Source organism: Rhinatrema bivittatum, chromosome 4 (assembly GCF_901001135.1).
Source record: "Rhinatrema bivittatum chromosome 4, aRhiBiv1.1, whole genome shotgun sequence".
Lineage (NCBI taxonomy): Eukaryota > Metazoa > Chordata > Amphibia > Gymnophiona > Rhinatrematidae > Rhinatrema > Rhinatrema bivittatum.
The window spans coordinates 137,868,335-137,891,675 of NC_042618.1; the positions used below are offsets into that span (position 1 = coordinate 137,868,335).

Below are 23,341 nucleotides of genomic sequence, written 5' to 3' on the forward strand. Positions count from 1 at the left end.
AGCAAATATGCAAACATCTGTTCTCCCCTATCTTTGTAGTGGAGATTGGTTGGGTTTACCTTGTTGGTATGTGGGCTCTTCCCCTTCCTTTTCTGCTTCCAGCACTGAGATTTTGCAGATGCCCAGAGATCGACTGAGATCTTAGGAGTCTCCATTGTGGTCTTCAGTGCTCTGGTGAGAAGGAGGGCAAGTGCCCCCTTGAATAATGGACCTGAGGCAACACTGACACAACATCTTTGGAGTGCGTTCTGTTCTATTACTGAGACTGCAGAGAATTTGGTTTCCCCAGATCAGTCACAGTCCTTTGCAGTTCCACTCTGCTGGTTTTGACAGCTGGATTGGAAGTTTCCTTGTCTTCTAGTATGAATGCAAAGGAATGAGTGCCGCTGCCACAAGAGTCACTGGCAATGGAAATTTGGGGAAGAGTGGTGACATCAGAATAACAATACTTGTAAAATAAAATAAAATAAAAATACAGATGCTGACAACAGAAATTAATATTTAACAAATGATGACATAAAACCAAACAAAAGACCCCCATAAAAATTATATACATAAAACAAAAAAATGACAGAGCTATAAACACCCAACATCGCCATGTTTCAGCAAGTTATATCTGCATCAGAGTTTAAATCTATGAACATGAAAAGTACATATAAGAAAACATGGGTCATCAGTACAAGAAGATATGTATGACAAGTTTGATGAAAACTGCTTCACATCTATATAGTATGTATAAAAAGATAGAAATGGTAAGTTAACAAAGGAAGGCAGTTCCCTAATTTTTTTTGATTGATCACCACTATTTGTTATACATGTTGTACAGAATGTAGTGGAACAGGCCATTCTCATTCCTATACACGTGAAGGCACTGAACAATGCCAGTGATCTGAATAGCTGAATGTATTCTAACTCTTCATAATGACTAATAGTGCATACAATGTACTAGGTTAAACCAGGTCAATAGTACAAAAGCTGCATCGAAAGAGGCATAACCAGCAGGGAAAAGAATGTGATAATGTTCCTGTACAGATCCTTGGTGAGGCCTCACCCGGAATATTGTATTCAGTTCTGGATAAAGACATAATGGAAGGGTTCTGTACCGAAAGCCATATGAGTTGAGAGTGAAGGAGCTTAATATGCATACTCTGGAAGGGAGAAGAGACAGGGAGATATGATACTGATCTTCAAATATCTGAAAAGAATTAATGATGTGCAAAAATCAAATTTTTTCCAGTGGAAAGGAAGCTGTAAAACTAGGGATCATGATATGAAACTCCAAGGGGGAAGACTTGAACAAATGTCAGGATATATTTCTTCACGAAAAGGGTGGTGGATGCATGGAATGCCCTCCCGGAAGAGGTGGTGAAGACTAGAACAGGAATGAAATTCAGAAGGGTATGGGACAAAAACAGGAGGATCCCTGCTGGCTAGAAGATGGAAATGAAGAAATGGGATAACTTTTCTGTTACACCTTGGAGATAGCCCCCCAAAAAGAAAGAAAACAAAACAAATCATGCTGAGCAGACTAGATGGACCACATAGGCTTTATTTGCCATCTTTCATTATGTTTTATGCAAGGAATGAGCAGATTTATGAGTATAAACTGATAGGATGTTTTTCGTAGCTTTTATCAGGCAGCTCTCAGAAAACTGTTTTAGATTCTCCCATGTTTCAGACATTCATAGGATGAATGGTCAATTTGCATTTGAAAACTTGGCATAAAGACAAAAGGCTTGAACAGCTGCTGAGATGAATCTTGGGTTAAGGATGGCGATCTTCAAGTTGTGAAGCTTGGGGAACACTGAGTAGGGAAATAGACTGCAATAACATTCAGGCCGATACGATACAGTACGCTCCTGTGGAGCGCACTGTTAACCCGCGTTTGGACGCGCTAGCTTTATCCCTTTTTCAGTAAGGGGTAATAGCGCGTCGAAAACGCTCGTCCAACCCCCCCCCCCCCCCCCCCGAAACTAATAGCGCCCGCAATACGCAAATGCATGTTGATGGCCCTATTAGTTATTCCCGCGAGATTCAGTAAGTAAAATGTGCAGCTAAGCCGCACATTTTAGTAGGCGTTAATTTCTGCCGGCACCAGGAAAGTGCACAGAAAAGCAGTGAAAACTGCTTTTCTGTACACCCTCCGACTTATTATCATGGCGATATTAAGTTGGAGGTTCCAAAAGTAAAAAAAAATTTAAAATCAGCCCACGGGTTAAAAGGACGCTCAATTTTGCCGGCGTCCGGTTTCCGAACCTGTGGCTGTCAGCGGGTTTGAGAACCGATGCCGGCAAAATTGAGTGTCAGCTGTCAAACTCGCTGACAACTGCCGCTCCTGCGGTAAAACTGCGGTAAAAAAGAGGCGCTCGTGTCCCTAGCGCCTCTTTTTACCGCAGGCCCTAATTTGAATAATTTTTTTTAAGTGAATCACGGGCACAGGAGAGTGGCCTGTGTGCGCGCCGGGATGAATTTTACTGTATCGGCCTGATAGTGAATAATAGCAGATAAAGAACAAAGTGGTCCATGTAATTGGCTCACAAGGTGATTAGGATCATAGCTGCCGCTCTGTGCAGGTTACTCCCTTACAGAAAAGTTACCATATGTTACTCTGGTGTTTCTCTGTTAGCTGTAAGGCATTGAAGAGTGTGAAGCACACATGGGCTCACTCTAACACTCTCCTGGGATGGATGTAAAGATATTGTATGTGTTTTGGAAGAAGGTCTTTCAGGGATCCATGAGTTGCACTCTGATTGCTGCTCACTAGTTGTACTTGATACAGTATCTCCATGAATGTGTGCAAAAGCTGAAGCCTTTGGCAGAATAGTCAGACCCTGGGAATGAAAAGTTCTTTTGAGCCGTGGAAGTGGTGGAGGCTTGTGAAAAGCATCTTATCCACTCCATGTATGAAGCTTTCAACACCATGGGCGCAGAACCTCAGTTGCTTCTGTAGGAGCCAGTGAGTAAGTGGCCTTCGTGAAGATGTACACAAACATGTGGCAGATATGCCCTGTACAGGGAGAACGTTTTTGCGAATAAGGTGCAAGAGGTGATGGAGAATCAGTCCACTCTGCAGTCACTGTCTACTTGCAGCAGTGGGGGATCAGCTGGCCCTGGCCTGAAGATAATACTTTTTCTACAAGTGTCCATTTTTCCCAGAGACATCTCTTTTCAACAAGCTCCTCTCTCCAGCAGCAGCAGCTGCCCGCAAGAGGTCAGCAGAGGGAGAGGCATCAACTGAAGGCCCAGCAGCAGTTGCAGCAGTTTTTGATGTCCTTGAAGCTTACCAGTGGGAGGAGGGACCGCATCACTTTCTTGGTCTCATTCAGTCCAACAGAGGGCGGACTTCAGGTCTGACCCTTCTCAATATGTTCATCTATAGCTGGAAGTAGCCTCTCTTCTTCAGGGAAGGTGTTCAAGCTTGTAACATAGTAATGACAGCAGAAAAGGACCAAATGGTCCACCCAGTCTGCCCAGCAAGCTTCTTATAGGTAGTATCTGCCGCACCATGCAAGTAACCCCCATGTTTCTCTTAAGGGTAGTAGTTATCCCCAAGCCTTATGATAAAGGGAGTAATATTAACAATGAAAACCAAGCAACTGTCAAACCATAAAAAATTACTGCTAGCAACATTTCTACTGGATGAGGAGTCTTCTTGAAAATTCAGACAATGCTGCTTGACATGCTTTGCTTTTGTACTTAGCTGTAGAAGCAGTCCTGTACTTTCCCCCTTATATCTGCATATCATTCCCCCATACCGTGAAAGTTGGGGCCCGTGTTGCTTGTCGTCTGAATCCAATTCCCCCTCCCTCACCTCCGCTTCAAAGCAGAGAGCAATGTTGCAGTTGCATCAAAAGTGTCAAGGCTTATTAGTTAAGGGTAGTATCCCCATGCCTCTTGATAAGGGGTAGTAATCACCACCGAGCAGGTTACCCCCATGCACCCTTTTCTTCATTTCTGTTCTCCAGCCTTGAGGGATCCACAGTGTTTATCCCATGCCCCTTTGAATTCTTTGACTGTTTTTGTCTTCACCACCTCCTCTGGAAGGACATTCCAGGCATCCACCACCCTTTCTGTGACTAATGTTCTGAATCATTCCCCCTGGACTCTTATTTCATGTCCCCTAGTTCTTCTGTTTCCTTTCCAATGGAAAAGGTTGGAAGTTTGTGCATCAATAAATCCTTTCAGGTATCTGAAGTTCTGTGTCGTATTCTCTCCTGCACCTCCTCTGTTCCAGGGAATATATATTTAGACCCTTCAGCGTCTCCTCATAAGTCTTCCACCCCACACCATTTTGGTTACCTTTCTCTAAACCACCTCCATCGTATCTCTATCCTTTTTGAGATATGGGCTCCAGAACTGAACAGTACTCCAGGTGAGGCCTCACCAAGGACTGTTCAAGGCCATTATCACCTCCTTTTTCTTACTGGTTAGTCCTCTCTATGCATCCCAGCATTCTCCTGGTTTAGCTATCTCCTTGTCTTTGCTGTCTTCAGATTGCCAGGCACTATCACTCCAAGGTCTGGGCACATCAGTTTTTCACCCTCCCCCCCCCCCCCCCCACCCCTTTACATACAGCTCTTTTAGATTACCACATCTCAGATGCTTGAGACTGCACGTTTTGGCATTCAGTCCCAGCTGCCAAATCTTTGACCACTCTTTAAGCTTTCTTAAATCACTTGCTCCACCTCAATAATATGGCCAGGGATTCTATTCTCACTCCTGATACCTTCTTATCTCCAAGAAATCAGGAAGCTTGATTTATCTAAACTAAATAAGAGTGATCCAAGAGAGGTTAAAAATGAACTCCCTTCAGACAAGTCTGCCTTTCATCCGGCCGAGGAATTGAATATGTTTCTGGATTAGAAAGACGTTTACGCACACGTTCCCACCCATTGGAAATTCCTTAGGTTCATGGTACAGGAAGTAGAGTACCAGTACAAGGTACTTCCTTTGGCCTTTCAATGTACCTGAGAGTTTTCACAAAATGTCCCAGCGTTTGTAGCTGCGCAGCTTCGTTGGCAGGGAGTCTGCATGTTCCCATATCTGCGTATGTCCAGTCAGTCTCTGATTCCCTTGGATATCTCTAACAATCATCACGCAGGAAGATGGCAGGCTCTGCCATCTGAAACCTCACAGCATAATTGTTGAATGCACAGTAGTCTCTTCCATATTCCTTCTTAAGGAAATAGAGGATGTGCTGATTTCTGCTAGGAAGTCTTCAAGCAGAAAATCCTACAATGTCGAGTGGAAGAGGTTCTCTGCATGGTGTAGGACTAGCCAGCTAAATACTTTTTCTTGTGGCCTGAGGGATTTGCTTTGTTCTCAGAGGGAAAGCAGGATGGCAGTCTTCACACATGGGTGATATCATCGAATGGAGCCCGGCCCAGAACTTTGATCTCAAAGATTCTAGAACTTTCAACATGCTTAACTACTACAGCACATGTTCAGTAATCACCCTGTCCGCTAGGCAGAGTCCCTCAGTCTTTTTCTTTTTCTGCAGAGCCGTGTTGTCGCAGTAGCCGTGTGGTCACGGTATTCAACTCTGCTCTGTCCTCACAGATTTTGTTTTGATTTTTTTCTGGATCTGCATCTGTTTTTCTAACAGAACCTTCTGTTTCTTTTACCTTATGGTATTTGTATTTTATTTTTTTTATTTTAATTTTCTCTTCCTTTCAAATTCTATGCCAGCCGCATGGCGGGTCTTACTCACTGTGCAGCCTGGTAGAGTCTAATTCTTTTCTTTAATTAAAAAAAAAAACAAACAAAAACTGCACTTGCACTGTAGTTTCTGTATCCTCTCCTTGCTCTGTCTGTTTTTGAGCCTTTGTCTGGTGCTGGTGAGACTGAAAGAATGCAGGATGTGTGCAGGCCGCTGAGCTTGGAACTCGCCTGAGTTCTGCCTAGGCATGAGTACCTTGTCATTTCATCAATTGATTGGCATCGATGGAGGCTCTCACAGTGAAGGGATTGAGGACAGCAACGTTCTTGTGGGGTGGGGGTGAGGTCATCCTCCCCACATTCTAAGGAACTAGTTGCCATGACAGAAGTCTTGGATGATATAGTCTCCCCTTCTGCTAGTCAGGGAAGGTAGTGGGTAGTGCAATCTCCTTGTGAGACAGGGTGAGCAGGAGCCTGGGCAAGCAGTGTTGCTGCTGCACCATCGGTGCTATCCCTGGTATCTATTGCCCTTGCACTTGAGTGCCAGTGCACTGATGGTCTGACGCGTCTATGTCAAGACCACATCAGAGGGCCAGGTCTGTAATTCAGTGCCATGGTTATCCTTGATGCCGTTGAGGTGCCATGGGTGCCATTGAGCACTATCCATGCCATTGAGCACCTCAGGTGCTGGCGAGCAGCATTCTCTTTGTCAGCACCAGCATCAAGATATCAGCTTTCTCGTCTGTTTCACATCATAGGGTTCTATGGGACACTAGCTAGGAGGGTGCCATCACACAATCTTTGATTGCTTTTTGGCAATGCGTAGCACAGACTATTAACAGGTGGTGCTCGATCCTTGCCTGTGACGTGGGATTCTAACTACAAGCGCAGCGCATTTATGCGTATATGTGCTGCCCTCTGCAGGATGGGATACTTCTGCACGAGTGCTGGTCACTGTGCTTTTAAAGCGGAGGGCACTACTTTTTCTAGTATCCCTCTAGCGTATGGGGGTGTAGTTTATTGTGTCCTTGTGGCGAGCACAACAGATTGTGCGCTGCAGTCAGAAGATGATCTAAGACTGTGTTCTGGTCAAACCACGATTAAGACCATGAGAATTCTATTTATTTATTTATTAGCTTTTCTATACCGACATTCGTGGGTACATCATGTCGGTTTACATATAACTGAAGGAAAAATACAAAAAACAGGGGAGAGGGAAAGGGAGCAACGAGGAAATAATGTGGACCGGTGAAAAAGGGGGTAAAAAACAAAAGGACAGGAAAACTAATATAGGAACAGTACCTAGGGGTATAACAAGGTACAGAGTTGCATGAACTAGCCAATAAGCACTATATACAGTATTGCAAATTATACACTCAAAAATGTTAAGGGGTCTTGAAGGGGGCAGGGGGAATGGAATAAGCACTATATACAATCCTGCAAAATTATACAATCAAGGCAAGGGTATTTGAGGGGAGGGAATATGGAGAGCAGGGGTGGGGGGTGGCAGGGCAATGGAAAATTGAAAGGGGAGGGGAGTGGAAGGGCAAGGGGGAGGGATTTGAAGGGGCAATGAAGGAGACTAAGTGGGGTCCAAATCCGGATATGCCTGTTTAAAGAGCCAAGTCTTTAGCCCTTTTTGAATTAGTACAGGATTCTATTCAGAGCTCAAGGGGTATGGTGTTCTAGAGGGTGGGGCCTGTGATAGACGGCTCGCTCCCTGGTGGAGGTGAGGTGTGTGAATTTAAGGGTGGGGGTATAGAGGGTTCCTTTGTGGGCGGTTCTGGTGAGACGGTTGGAGGGGCGGAAGCGGAGAGCAACCTCAAGCCAGGAGAGATTGTGGCTGTACAGGGAGTTGTGAATGATGGTGAGGGTTTTGTATATGATGCGGGAGGAGATGGGGAGCCAATGAAGTTCCTTAAGAATGGGGGTGATATGGTCGGCTTTGCGGGTATTAGAATTCTGGCCATAGCATTCTGCAATATTTGGAGGGGTTTGATAGTAGAGTAGGGGAGGCCTAGAAGTAAAGAATTGCAGTCATCCATTTTTGATAGTAGTGTCGTTTGTAAGACTGTACGGAAGTCTTGTGCATGGAGCAGGGGTTTAAGTTTTTTGAGGTTATGGAGCTTAAAGAAGCCTTCTTTTAGAGTTGTGTTAATGTGATTTTTTAAAGTTTAGTTGGTGGTCCATGGAGACACCAAGATCTCATACGGTGTGCGGGAAGGAATTCAATGGGAGGGTGAGGTCGCAAGGGATGGGTGGCGTAAGGTAGTGGTGGTTAGATATGATGAGGAGTTCAGTTTTCGAGGTGTTTAAGGCCAGGTGGAGGTTGGAGATGAGTGTGTTTATGGAAGCGAGGCAGTTTTCCCAAAACTTTAGGAATTTGGGGAGGGATTCTTGAATAGGGATGAGGATTTGGACGTAGTCAGCATATAGGAAAAACTTGAGGCCAAGGTCGGAGAGGAGATGGCAGAGCGTCAACAGGTATATATTAAAGAGGGTGGAGGATAAAGAAGAGCCCTGAGGGACGCCTTGGGTAAGGGGGATGTGGGAGGATTCAGAGTTTGCAATTTTTACCGTGTAGTCTCTATTATTCAGGTAGGAGGTAAATCAATGGAGGGCTGTGCTTGTGATGCCAATTTCAGATAGGCGGGTAAGGAGGATCTTGTGGCTAATTGTATCAAAGGCTGAAGAGATGTCGAGAAGGGCAAGGATAAAGGATTGCCCGTGGTCCATGCCTTTGAGGAGAGTGTCAGTGAGTGAGAGTAAGAGGCAGAATTGCCATACTGGGTCAGACCAAGGGTCCATCAAGCCCAGTATCCTGTTTCCAACAGTGGCCAATCCAAGTCACAAGTACTGTGCAAGAACCCAAACATTAAATAAATCTTATGCTACTATTGCTTATTAATTAATAGCAGTTTATGGATTTTTCCTCTAGGAACTTATCCAAACTTTTTTTAAACCCAGTTACACTAACTGCTGTAACCACATCCCTCTGGCAATGAAACAACGAAGAAGGGAAACTATACTCATTTGTAGATGATACCCAAATCTGTAACAGAGTAATCTCAGAAGGCATGGAAAAATGAAAAAATGACTTGAAAAAACTGGAAGATTGGTCAGGACAGTGGCATAGCCAGAACTGATGATTTGGCAGGGCTTGAAGTTAACATGGGTGACAGGCATACAGGTGTGAGCTGTGCTAGTTATACTTTTACCGGCAATCCCCCTGCCACCACCCCTACCACCAGCTGTCTTTGTTTCTGTCTTTCAATTTCCTTCCTTCCATGATGAGAGCAAGAGTGACACATACAGTGGCAGGGAGAAGAGCATTTATTAGAGACTACGGGGGGCAAGGTAAGGTATGGGGAGGAGACTCATACCACATGCCCCACCCTGTCCCATGTTGCTTTTCTCTCTCTCTCTCTCTCTCTCAACCCCCTTGTCCCCAGTAATCTATCAATCTCCCTTCCTGCTTATCTCTTAACCAGACATGATGCCAAGTTCTCCCAGAGGCATTGCTAGACAGTTAAAATACTTAGAGCTTGGATCCATAGGCACCTACCAATTTTGATAACAATGGAACCATTATTCCCCTCTCTTGGTCAATAAGCAGGCATAAATCCGTCATAATGCATGGGCAGTCCCAAGCTACAGGTTATAGTGTGGAGCAACTACTCATTTCATTAGACAATCTGGACCCCACCAGTGGAGGATGGACTACTTAGTGACCAGGCTACATAGAACTGCTTATCTAAAATTACTGTTTCTTTAAGACATTTTCTTAAGAAAATAGTGGAATATAAAGGGTAAATTTATAATCGGGTAGCAGCTTTTGTATGTCTTCAATGGAAGTGGACCTAAGATATGCTACTGAAGGTTGTCATGGCTCTCATTTCAAGTACTTCCTCAGTAATTTGATTTATAATTTTTCACATGTATTATTGTATTTTACCTTAGATCCATTGCCTTCCTTTCTTCTGTAAATAATGAGAAAAAATACTGATTTAAGATTTCTGCCTTTTGCCAGTCTTCCTGTTCGCAAATCCCACTTTCTGCCTTTATCTTCCTCCTGCAATTTTTTTTTTTGTTTGCCTCACCTTTATATTTAAAGAAGGATTTATCTTTCCTTTTTATCAACTGGGCAATATTCTCCTCTCTTGAACCTTTGTTCTTCTAATATTCCTCATGGTTTTCCTTTGTTTTTCTTGATAATGTAGCCTCCACTACATGTATTTGTGTTTTTTGAATGCTAACTTCTTTGCATTTAGAAAACCATACCTATCTTTCCTTTTTTACTTTTGTTAACTTGCCTGACACAGAGATGGGCTGCCTTCACAACACACTCTAACACCGACCAAAGTTTCTCCATACCCTTAAACTCTTGGAATTTCAAGAGTTCTGTTCCTAAACATATACTCAGAATAATTTTTCAGATAATCAATTCTTAGAAGTCCATAATTCTAGAAGCTTGTTAACTTAATAAGCAAAGTTCTGTTTTGTTGGGATTTTTCCTTGACACCATTTTGAAATTTCAACAAAAAATTGAAGATATTTGTATAAAATAAAATTAATCAAGGTATAAACTCTTAAGGCAGGGCTTCAAAACCTGGCCTGGGGTCTTCACAAGCCAGTCAGATTTTCAGGATACCAAAGTAAATATGCATGAGCTCAATTTACATATCATGGAGACTCAGTATATGCAAATTATCTCATGCATATTCATTTTGAATATCCTGAAAACCAGACTGGCTGTGGCGTCCCCAGGACAGGTTCCGGAAGCCCTGCTCTAAGGAGCTATTTGTTTGTCACAGAAACAGTTTTAACCATGTGTAACTTACGGTTTTTCATGTGTTTAACATTTACAACAATATAATTGTCATAGCCTATTACCTAATTTATATGTGTATTTTATGGCTGTCTATTTTTTAATATTCCTTTTGATATAAATAATTTTATGCATCATATTACTTAAATTATTCATGCAAAAATATTTACTAAATATATGTATTTACCTTTCACTATATTGCTACTCAAGTACAATTTTTTATTTCACAATTTCCTGTTCTCTGTTGACAAGGGCTGAATTAGCCATAACAAGTGGGTGAAATCATCTGATGGCACCAAATGGGTCTTTCTGTCCTAGCTCATAGAGCTTCTTTTCTGTTGAGCATGTGCAGGAGCTCCCATGCATGCTGCCTTGCGAGCTCCTCTGTCCATATTTTGTCCAAGTTCTTGCATAACCATGTACTATCTCTCTTCTGATTTGGTACTTTGAATTTTTTTTTTAACTTGCTTGAGTTGCCTCACTGCTGCAGCAGCCCCTCAACAGCACTTTCCTGTGCTAGTAAAAAAAAAAAAAAAAAAAAATCTTTAAAGAATGTGTGGCTGAAAGATGTCCACACTGATGGCCATATTTGTTAAATGTCTGGTGCCAGACAGAGCTAACTTCTATGACTATGGCTGGATGTCTAAGAACAGCACCTGGAAAATGGAAGCACTTTGCAGGTCGGTAGAAAGCAAGACTCTTTCATCCTGTCTGAGCAGAGCCTCCTCTGGCTGCGTTCATGCCAAGCCGAAGTTCCTTGAGAAAATCTCCCTCTTCTGTGGTGCTGGTTCCTGGATCCTGGATCCAACGCCCTACTTGAGTTAAGGTGCAAAAGCATTGCATACCCCGCCTCCCCCCAGGGCTCATCGACACACACGAAGAAGCAGCTTTGCCATGCGGCTGTTCACTCCATCAGCCCACTTAGTCTCAGAGCCATTGACATTTTGGTGCAGTTGTGTCCCTATTCCCATTGGGGTAGATTTTCAAAGTGTTACGCGCGTAAGATAGGCGCGTAACCCCCGAAAACCTACCCCTGCATGCGCCGAGCCAAGTCCTCCGGCACATCGGCACGCACAAGTGTGCACCCCCTTGCGCGCGCCGACCCCGTAATTTATAACATGCGCGCATACCCCCCGCGCGTAAAATTTAAAATCGGCCCCATTGGTATGCTGGAGGCAAGAACTGTCTTTGAGTGGCCCTGAGGAGTCATTCATTGCACTTTCATTCCACCATGATGTCTATATCTCTGCCTGCCTCCTCAATCGAGGACATAGTTTGGAGGGACTGGAACAGATATGCTCTGTTATGCCTCTGGTTCCATGGGTCCACCAGTTCCATTGATTCAATAGGGGGCTCCCTTCTGGAGTCCACTAGGAGCTTCTCAGGAGGATGATGCTTTACTCTCTTCCCTAGCCCCTGGTCAGAGGACACAGCAGTCCATAGACTAGGTAGCTGAATTGGTGAAAATGTTCTTTGCCTCACTGGCAATAAATGAAAAGGAGGACACTCTTTAACCTCATCTGTCCAGAGTGGCAAATCTGTTCCCTCAAGGGAAATATTTTTTTTACTCCATGCATAATTAAACTCTGGAATTCGTTGCCAGAGGATGTGGTGGAAAGCTGTTATTGTAGCTGGGTTTAATAAAGATTTGGACAATTCCTGAAAGAAAAGTCCATAAAAAAATTACGGTGGACCTTGCGGAAATCCACTGTTTATCCGTGGATAAGCAGCATGGAATCTATCAAACTTTTGGAATACTGCCAGTTACTTGTGACCTGGATTGGCTACCGGTGGAAACAGAATAATGGGCTTGATGGACCTTTGGTCTGACCCAGTATGGCAAACTTTATTTTCTTATATAAGTTGCTTGCCCAGTTAGTTCAAGAATTTCAAGTATGAGAAATCTTCTGGTGACTATGAATGCCCTGGCAGATTAGGTAGAAGATCTTGGAACCAAGATGCGGACATTAATTAACCCATAACACCAATGATGAGGAAGGGGTCCTTGGTCATCTTGGAAGGAAATATTCCTGTGGTACACTCCAGACAGAGATATCCTGTGCTTCTTACTAAGACTGGCTAGATTCCTTCATAGAGAAGGATGGTTGGGGGCTAGATTCCACCACTAGGACCTCTGACAGGAGCTCATTGGGCTCATTACTGTCAATGTCCAAGGAAGTTGAGGATATTGTGAATTTTGGCCAGGAAGCCTTCACCTAGAAGAGCAAACAATTTTAAATGGAAAGAATTTTCATCATTGTGTCAAGCAAGCTCCTTAGACCCGATTACCTGTGCTCCAAAGAATTTGCTTCAGTATATATTCTCCCTCTCCTTGTTGGGTCTCAATACATCATTGGTCAAGGTGCATCTCAGTGCAATTGCAGCTTACCATGTTTAAGTGGATGGCAAACTGATCTCCACACATCTTCTAGTTTTGAAGTTCATGGAAGGCTTATGGCGTACAAGATATCCCGTGAAACCACCAGCCATGGTTTTGCCCATGTTCTTTCCAAGATCTCACACACAAAGGGGAGAAGGCCCTCCATTCACTGGACTGCAAAAGGTCCTTGGCATATTATCTGAAGAGAATTCAGCCACATCGTTGGGCTTCTCAACTTTTCATCTCTTACAATTCTATCTGACTGGGAATCGTTGTTGCCAAGCACATGTTGTCCAACTGGCTTGCAGATTGTATCACACATTTCTGCATTCTGGCTGGCCTCTGTCAAGGTTCATCAAGTAAGAGCCATGGCTGCCTCAGTGATTCATCAAAGACATTTGCAATGCTGCAACTTGGTCATCAGTTTGAACATTCATGGCCTATTACTGTCTAGACAATCTATCAAGAAGTGACAGTAGCTTTGGCCAAGTAGTTTTGCATAATCTGTTCACCCAGTAACTCACTCTCCACAGAGGTGGTGGGGATATTCAGATTGCTCTTTCAGTAAGTGCTCCGCCACACAAATTTCCACTTGACTCCCCACATGTCATGGCTAAATCAACTCTACTTTTGCACAGAGAAAGCAAGTTTGCTGATCATAAACAGGGTTCTTTATAGACAGCAGGATGAATTAGTCATGCTCAGTATCCGACTACCTAGTTAAAGTTAAGCTCTGCAGTAAATCAATGGGCTCATGAGGCATGCGTACGTGAGTTCCTGCACATGCTCAGAAGGGTAAAAGCTCTGAGTTAGGAGAAAAGGGTCTATTCCGTGCTGTTGGATGACGTCACCCATGTGTTATGACTAATGCATCCTGCTGTCTATGGACAACACCATTTACGGTAAGCAAATTTGATTTTCTTCTTTTTTTTTTTTTTCCCCTTTTTTCCCCCCCTCAATTCAAACTGTTTTAGAAATGTACTCTTTTGCTTGCTGCTGCAGAAATGTTATGATCAACCCTTTTGCAGTGGAGGTTGTCTTACAATAATATCTGTGGATCTGAAGATTGCTTATCATGGCAATCTGGGATCAACAAATTGGTGCAACTTGGGTATGTTATAACTGCACTTTTAAAATGCCATTTGTTGTGTGTATTTTGTAGGCAGATAAACGAGCTCACCATAATGCACTGGAGCGCAAACGCAGGGACCACATCAAAGACAGTTTTCATAGTTTACGGGATTCTGTTCCATCACTCCAGGGAGAAAAGGTTAGTATGTTGAACAATACCATTTCAAAGTTTTGCTAGATGATGGGGTTTCTGCCGCACCGAGGATATCATCAAATGTCCTTAGGTTGACAAGACCTTTTATTTTTTTTCTTGCAGAAGCTTACTAGGACTAACTGTGTACTATATATTACCAGACATTACTGTTGTGTCTCTGAATTGATATCTCTTTGGGATAAGAGATCTTGTTTAGAAAGTGTCTCCATTTTAGACCTAGGAAGAAGTCCTTCACATGCTGTACCCTTCAAGCCCATTTTCTAGGAGTGATGTTTGAGGTTTTTTGGGAGAGCAGTTAGGGGGTTGTGACTTATCTGTTTTCTCCTACTCCTTTTATACTTTCCAGCTTAATTGGAGCTAGGGTTGGGAGCCTTCATTCACAATATCCTTCTTAACTATTTTAGTCAATGCAGCAATGGTCTTCACTCTGGAGCCATGCCCTAAATCCAGCTAATATGTCACCATTGCACGCTGACCTCTGTATAGCCTGCTAAAACATACAGCTATGTGAGCGCATGTGTTTTCTTCTAGAATCACTAGTTATTCTGTGACTTGCAGTCTGCCAAACAGACCTAGCAACTAGTTTGATTCTGTCATCACATCCTGATCTAAATAGCTACCATTACTAGTTAGCTAGTGAAAAGGAGGTGGATTTAGACATGGTAAATGGAAAGTCTTGATTGTAGGTAACTAAAATCTACTGGATGTAGCCTGGAGCCTACTGCTGTGACCTCATCTAAAAATGGTGACACTCTTGATGTCTTTCAGGGGGCATTCCTTGGGCAAGTAATAGAAAAGCCCTCTCTTGACTATACCTGACGTGAGCTGTTTAGTTCTCAAGAGCCACCAACCAGTCAGGTTTTCAGGATATCTCTAATGAATATGTATGAGGCAATGTGCATGCAAATCTCTCGTGCATATTCATTTGGGATATCCTGAAAACCTGACAGGTTAATGGCACTCAAAGCCTGGAATTGCCCACCCCTGGACTACACTGTATCTGGTACTAACATATAGAGACAGAATCACTGATCATATGGTAGGTAAAAATTTAAGGTTTAATGGTGATTGTACCATGTGGTTCACTGTTAAATTACAACCTGAACTGAACCCGGATTACTAGAGGGCTGACTTTAACATGGTGAGTGATAGTATTGAGGAGACCCGATTGGAAATCCAAGAGCTGAAGGGTACAGAGGCACTTTGATCCACAATAAATGGGAAAAGAACAGACCAATATGGTTCTCTATGGAAGTAGCAAGAGCAAAGAGGTTAGCAATCAAAAAATGCAACCATCTCCCACCCGCAATAAAAAAAAAAAAAAAAGAAAAGAAAACACAGAAAGAGGAAGACAAGAAGTGTTAAGAAAAACAAAGGGAAGCAGGCAAGCAGGGTGGTTAGATGAGCAAAAGTGTAAACTGAGGGGTAAATTGTTCAATCGATAAAAAGGGGAGAGAAAACCACTTTTACATATGTGTGAGACAAAAACAGTAAGGGAATAGGTAAGATAAAGTGGCATTTGTGAAGAATTCTGGCAAAAGGCATAAATCTTAAATACGTTCTTTTGCTCAGTATTTACAGAAGAAAAGGAATTTTTATGGCGTTAAGGCAGGAAATGACATTGATAAATGTGAGAGAGTTACAAAACCAATTACAGAGGAGGTGCACTGGAAGAATTTGCACAAATAAGTGGATTAAGGCATGGGATGTGGTGGTGTACATCTCCAGGATGCTAAAAGAGCTGCAGCTTGTGCTGTCTGCCCCCCTTACAGCTCTGAAGACAGGGGAAGAGTCTGAAGGACTGTAGGGGGGGGGGGGTGGATAGAGTCTCTCCACACAAAAGTGGGGACATAGGGGGCAGGCAACTCCAGACCCATTAGTCTAACATTAGTAGTGAGCAAAATTATGGAAATGCTCCTAAAGGAAAAAAAAAAAAGCGTAGCACCTTCAAACAAGTAAAATGCAGGATACCAGACAACATGGCTTCACCAAGGGAAGAGCTTACAGACTAACTTACCGTATTTTTCGCTCCATAAGACACACCTGACCATAAGACGCACCTAGGATTTCAGAGGGGGAAAATTTAAAAAAAAAAAAATTTTGTGCTAAACCGGCTCTGTCCCTGGGCGTCTGTGCGTCTTATGGAGCAAATTAGGGGAGTGCATAACATTTTTTTTTCTCCCCATTTTGTTTTCGGGTCTGGGAGGGCCATTTCGGTCCATTCCCCAGATTAGAAAACTTTTGTCTTTCTAATTCTGTGGGAACCCCCCACCCTCCTGACCCCTCCCCAAGAACTTCCAAATTAATTTACTACAACCCCCCCCCCCCCCGACCCCCCCCCCCCCAAGACCTGCCATAAGTCCCTGGTGGTCCAGCGGGGGTCCGGGAGCGATCTCCTGGACTTGGGCCGTCGGTTGCCAGCAATCAAAATGGCAACCGACGGCCCTTTGCCCTTACTATGTCACTGGGGTCGACCAATGGCAGTGGAAGCCCCTGTGACATAGTAAGGGCAAAGGGCCGTCGGCGCCATTTTGATTGCTGGCAACCGACGGCCCAAGTCCAGGAGATCGCTCCTGGACCCCCGCTGGACCACCAGGGACTTATGGAAGGTCTTGGGGGGGGTCAGGAGGGTGGGGGGGTTATAGTAAATTAATTTGGAAGGTCTGGGGGGAGTCAGGAAGGGGCGGGGGTTTTGTTAGATTTTTAATTTTTTTTATATTCGCTCCATAAGACGCACAGACATTTTCCCCCCACTTTTGGGGGGAAAAAAGTACGTCTTATGGAATGAAAAATACGGTAATTGAAAAGTAACAAAAATGGTTGATCAGGGAGGTACAGTAGGTTTCAGAAAGCTTTTGATGCTTTTTTCATGTTGAAGACCGGTCAGCAAACGGAACGGTCTGGACAGAAAATTGTAAAATTGGATGAGGACGTGCTTTTAAAGTCGGATATAGTGTGTAAGGGTGAATGGAGTCCATATTGAAGAGAAAATGACAGTGGCGTGCTCCCGGACTTGGAGCTAAGATTTCTTTCCAAATTTATAACCCATTTTCCTGAACAGTGCTCAAGGAAGTATACAACAATCAACATTACATCTTAATACTGTATACATTAAATAAAATTTAAATGTTCAAACAAAATGCCTCTAATACATTAAAATGTTTTCATTTTATGTTTTAAATCTTATGAAAAGCAAAAGAAAAACAACTGAAGCAACAATAAGGTTTTTTTCAATATCATAACTATTTTTGTTTTGTGCTTTCCAGTAAACCCCCCCCCCCCCCAAAAAAAAAAAAACAAACCTCAAAGTGACTGCCTGAGGAAAGAAATACTTGTTTATAAATGAAACAAAATCTGTAACAGCAGACATACAAGAAGGGGTGGAAAAACAATGAAAGGGGATGGACAAGGGTTTGGAAATTGAGCCTCAGTGCTAAAAAGTCTAAAAATGCATACAAAATCTATTGGTGATAAATCAGTTGGAAGGAGAAGAATTGGAAACTGTTAAAGAAGAAAGAGATCTAGGAGTAATAATCTCAGATGACATCAAGATAGCTAATCAATATAATAAAACCATGGGCTTGGTTGCATAAGTATCATGCGAGGGGAAAAAAGGTGGTACTGCTCTTGTACAGGACCTTGTGAAAACTCCACCTTGCATGTTCTGTTCAATTTTCGAAGCCATACCTTTTTATAAGGCTATTGAGAGGCAGCTCAGAGAAGAGAAGACAGGCAGCACAAACCCTATAAAGAGAGGCTGAAGACATTCAAAATGTACTTGCTGGAGCAAGGAAAGGTAGAGTGGGATAATTTAGAAGCATTCAAATATTTGACAGGGAAGAGAGAGCAACATTTTCCATAGAAAAGTGAAATTCAAGGACAGGGGGAATGATTTATTTACCATATTTATATGCTGCCCATACACTGCTCTGGGCAGCTCACAATAAAACATTCATAATAAATAAAGGTCAATACAAATAACAACATAAAAACCTAACCTCTAAGCAAAATAAGTCCAGAACCGAGGATAAACCAGGCACTCTCAATTTCATAGGTAGAGCGTTCCATAAAATGGGCGTGGCCACAAAAAAAAATCCATTCCTGAGAAATCTGTAAGATGAAGTTAGCGCACAGAGAGAGGAGAGGAACGCAATAATCTGGGAGGAATTTAAACGTGGAACATATGATTGATCCATGGCAAGGAGTCTGTTCTCAACAACTTATGAATCAATAATGCAATCTTAAAGTTAATCCTCTTTAATAGGCAGCCAATACAACTCTTTGAGAACAGGAGCGATATGTTCAAACCTACTTCGGCCAGATATTAAATGTAATGCAGAATTTTACAGCACTTAGCATGTGAGAAAGAGAGTAGAACACCTAGCAGTAGTGCATTAAAGCAATCCACATTTTGTAAGAGGAGAGCTTGTACCACATTGCAAAAATCTATGTGACTTAGCAAAGGCTTTAAAGGTTTTACTTTTGAAGCTTAATACCCTGCTTTTACAAGGGAGAAAGGTACAGAAAAGAGACATGAGAAAATACTTCTTTGAGAGCATGGTGGAGGCCTGACAGTCTACCAGCAGAGGTAGTAAGAACAAAGACCATGACAATTTAAAGATGCTTGAGACAACAGCACAGGGGTAAGGGCAAGTGATGAAGAAATGAGAAAGGAAGTTTGAGTGTTGCTCAGTGATTTGAAACTGTAGTGGGCCAAAACAGCCAATGTGCAGACTGTTGGTACGGCTGCATCAAGCTTCCAAGAAGGTTGGGGTAACTTGTATGGAGTGGCCCATGGTCACAATCATATCATTAAAGAGCATGGAGCCAGCGTATGCTCAGATAAGTCTTGCTAGCTATGATAATTAATTATATTTAGGGACCCTTTGTGTTCAGATTTATTTTTTTCTTGGAATTTCAATATATAACAAAAGAATTAGTGAAAAAATGACCGTTATAATAAACAGGGTAAAAATCAGTGGAAAAGTCCTTTTCTCTGAGAACAAGCAGGATGGTAATCCTCACACATGGATGACATCATCAGATGGAACCCGATTTGGAACTTTGATCTCAAGATTCTAAACTTTCAAACATGCCCTACTGAGCATGTGCAGCTGTAGTTATCACCCTGCTCATTAGGAAGAGTCCCTCTGTCTCTGTCTCTTTTTTTTTTTTTTTTTTTTCCACGGAGCTGTGTGGTTGCGGGAACCATGTGTGTCACGGTATTCAGCTTTGCTCTCTCCTCACAGTTTTTGTAATTGATTTTTTTTCCAGCTGCAGCTGTTTTTCCAGCTGCAGCTGTTTTTCTTTCCTTTACTTTATGGTAGTTTTATTTTTCATTTTTCCTCTTCTTCCCACTGTCCAGCCTGACAGTCTAATACTATCCATTATTAAATAAATACTTCACCTGCAGTTAGTATCTGTGTCCTCTCCTTGCTCTGTCTGTATTTGTACCTATGTCACGTGCTGACAGGATAGACAGAATGCAGTCCGTGGGTGATCTGTGTAGGCCGTTGAGCCTGTGGACTCGCCTGAGTTTTACCCAAGCAGGAGTTCCATGTCATTTCACCAATCATTCAGCATCACTGGAAGATTGGACACTGAAGATATCAAGGACCACACCATTCCTGGAGGGGGGGGGGGGGAGGGGAGAGCTCATCACATTCAAAGGAACTAGTCTCCATGGGCAGGAGCTATGATGTAGCCTCCCCTCCTGTTTGCCTGTGATGTCAGTGCAGTCTTCTTGTGAGAGAGGGTGAGTAGGATCCTGGCAAACAGGACTGCATCGGGGACCAGGACTGCCATTGAGAGCCATGGTCACCCTTGTCACCGTCGAGGTGTCGGGGACCCCTCAATGCCATCGAGATGCATGACTACCCTAGATGACGTAAGGGCCACGTGAGCGCCATCAAGTGCCATGCATGCTTCGAGCATGCTGGCTGGGCCTCTGTGCCATAGGCTTCATCAGGCGCCATAAAGGCTCGATGCATCGGAGGAAAGGCATCTACCTTAGCGTCATCGAGCGCCTTGGGCTCGATGTGGTGGAGTAGTTGCACCAACTTCTAGTGTTGGGGACCAGGACTGCCAGCAAACACCATGGACCCCCTCGACCCCATCCATTCCATCGAGGTGTGTGGCCTACCCTCTATGCATTCGGGGTGCATGGCCTCTGTTCCCTGGCCGCCTTCAATGCCATTGGAGTGTATGGCCTTGATGCCGTAGCCACCCTCTGCCATTGCGGTGTGGAACTGCCTCAATACCATCAATGTCCTTGATAACATTGAGGTGCAGGCTGCCATGGAAGCAATTGTGCATGTTGGTCAGCGATGCCATTTGTTGCCATACTTGACTGTGTCGAGCAGCATTGACGAGGCACTGGGATCACCATTGAGCATCCTGGTCGCCCTCAAGGCCATCGACTGCTGGGGCTTCTGAGAGCCTTGAGTGCCATTGAGCCCTCGGGTGACAGGGGTTTCCACCTTGGACAAACTTGGTGCAGTTGAGCGCTGGGGTTGCCATCTAGGAGTGGCAAGGCATCCAGGCACAGTAGTCCAGTGCCCTCGAGGCTCCTTTGCGGTGTCCAAACGGGGCACAGAGTGGCATCGTGCTGTCCCATCACTGGCCTTCGGCTATCAGACACTATGGATGCTGATGATCTCAGGGGCCCTGTGTTGCTGGGATTAGGGGGCATCGGAGGCCCCACATGACTTTGTGAGCTATCGGTGCTAATGAGAGCTAGGGTGCTGAGGCTATCATCAGCCATAACCATTGGCAAGGGACTTCATCGAGCTTTCAGCATTGACTCCTGCGGACATATAAGTGAGACGAGGGGAATCATCGATGGCGCCAGCAGCCATTGGTTTCTTTGGGCATGGATGAGGCATGTTGGGTCTGCAGAGCCTCTGCCTGCAGGCACCCCTGGCATTCTTGGTATTGTTGGTTCCTCAATGCCTTCAGGCACTGGGGGACTCTATTGGTGCCGCCAAACTGTCGATATTGGCAGGGCTTGGGGTGCTGGGAATGATGCTATATACCAGCGAAAATGGTCAAGTGCCATCGAAGCCCTGAGTGTGGCATCATTTGGTGCCATTGATGTGTTCCATCTTTGGTGAGTACGAGAGTGCTGTGGGCCCCACAGACTCCGTCACCACGGTGGGCACCAGTGGATGCAGATGGATGCCATAGGACATGACCTCAGAGCACCATAGGCACTGTCGATTTGCCATGGATTAACTGCCTGCTGTTCCATGAGGGATATGGCAGTGAGCCATTCCCGAAGTAATTTCAAGGGCTGAGTTCAGCCTCTTGGAGCGTTACCAGTTACTGGAGGTACCATGAGGGCCATAGAACGACCCCCTCCACAACGCCATAATCAGACCCCCCCTGTGGTACTGGGGATACTGTCGTCGTGCTGGTCCTATTCACTCCATTGGGAGTTAGTGCGACAGTGGAGTGCAGAATGTGAGGTCGGGTACTTGCAGGGGGGTCACCTACTCCAAGTGCCTCGGGCGCTGGTAGGAGGCATTCTGTCAGTGTAGTACCCAGCTATGCCAGGGTTCTGCCATTGTCTCATCAAGATATCAGCCTCCTTGTCTGTTCTGCCACCATAAGGTGCTAGGGAGCAGTGGCAAGGAAGCGCGCTATCACACACTCGTGATTGCTTTTGGCAGCATGCAATGTCGAGGGGAGGGGAAGAAAAGCATTTTCCCCTATATTTTCGCCAAGTTCTGGCCAGTACTGCCTTTAGCTTGTCCTCACTACAGTGGGTTGTCCAAAGTGCGTTCCTGCTCACCTGAACTATCCTGTAGACTGGATGGAAAGCCCTGCCCTTGACAGGGTGCAGTGTGGGTGAGCTTTAGGCTTGTCTTATCACAGGCTCCCTCTCTCTCATGTACATACACCCTCCCCCCCTCATATAGGCTTCTTCTTTCTCTCTCGTGTACACACATCTCTTCATACAGGCTCCCTCTCTCTCTTTTTTGTGCACACATATCCCTTTATACAGGCTCTCTCTCTCTCTCTTTCTTGCACCCACACAGGCTCCCTTTCTCTCTCACGCATACACCTTTACACAGGCTATCTCTCTCTCTCTCACACCTTTGCATATTGTGTGTGTGTGTGTGTCTCTCTCTCTCTCTCATCCCTTCACACAGGTCCCCTCTCTCACAACAAGCTCCCTCACATACCCACACTTTCTTTTCACGCACACCAGCTCACTGTCTCTCACATATATACACGTTCTTTCACAATTTCCTCCACATAAACATTCTCTCTGGCACACACACTCCCCCTCAAACATGCTATCTCACAGACACACACTTCTACACACAGGCTTTTTACAGTCTTACACACACAGCCTCTGTCTCTTATACAAACAACCTCTGCACACAGACTCACTCTCACCGGGGCCTACTCTCTCTTTGCCGTGACACGGCACACCGGGACCGGCTCCTGCTCCTCCTTCACCTCGATGTAGCATGCTGGGTCCTGCTCCTGCTACCATCTTCGTCATGAGTGGGATGTTGCTCTGCTCACGGCTGCCAGGTCCTGCACACTCTTGCAATGTGGCATACCAGGGCTTGCTCCTTCATCGCTGAGAGCGGAAACGGGACTCTGCTCGCGGTAAGCAGGGGGGCCTGCTCAAATTCTGCAAAGAAAATGGAAATTCTGTGCAGGAAAAAGAATTCTACGCAAATTCTGCACTCCACAGTAGCGCAAAATTCCCCCACGAGTATCATGGACTGAGTGACTCTGCCTAGGGGCAGGTTGAAAACTACAGCTGCACGTGCTCAGTAGAGCATGTTTGAAAGTTCTAGAATCTTTGAGATCAAAGTTCTGGACTGGGCTCCATCCAATGTCACCCATGTGTGAAGACTATAACAACCTAGCAACTCAGCTTTTTCTTCAGGTTTGGTTTTTTTTTTGTTGTTTTAGCATTGATTCCCAGGAAAAATAAAAACTGAAAACAAAGGTCCTTATTTATATTGTAAAGGTTAACGGATTATGGAAGGTGACAGGGTGTTGTATTAAGTATGAGACTTGTAAGAACCAAAGAGGAAGATGAGAATGTCTAGAATGACCTACCAGTAGAGGTGGTGGAGACCAGCAATGAAACAGAATTTAAACATATTTGGGACAATTAGGGAAGGCAGTGGTAGGAACAGGTTTGAGAAAACTGGGTTAAAAAGAC

At 44.2% G+C, this 23,341-nt stretch overlaps 1 protein-coding gene across 1 annotated transcript in view; it reads left to right on the top strand.

The window, feature by feature from the left end:
- The window catches only part of MAX (MYC associated factor X), a 157,209-nt gene that overhangs the window by 63,391 nt on the left and 70,477 nt on the right, over positions 1-23,341 (top strand). The window contains exon 2 of the mRNA XM_029598891.1: positions 14,029-14,136. Within this exon, the coding sequence (XP_029454751.1) occupies positions 14,029-14,136 (108 nt within the window). The remainder of the gene's footprint in view (positions 1-14,028; positions 14,137-23,341) is intronic.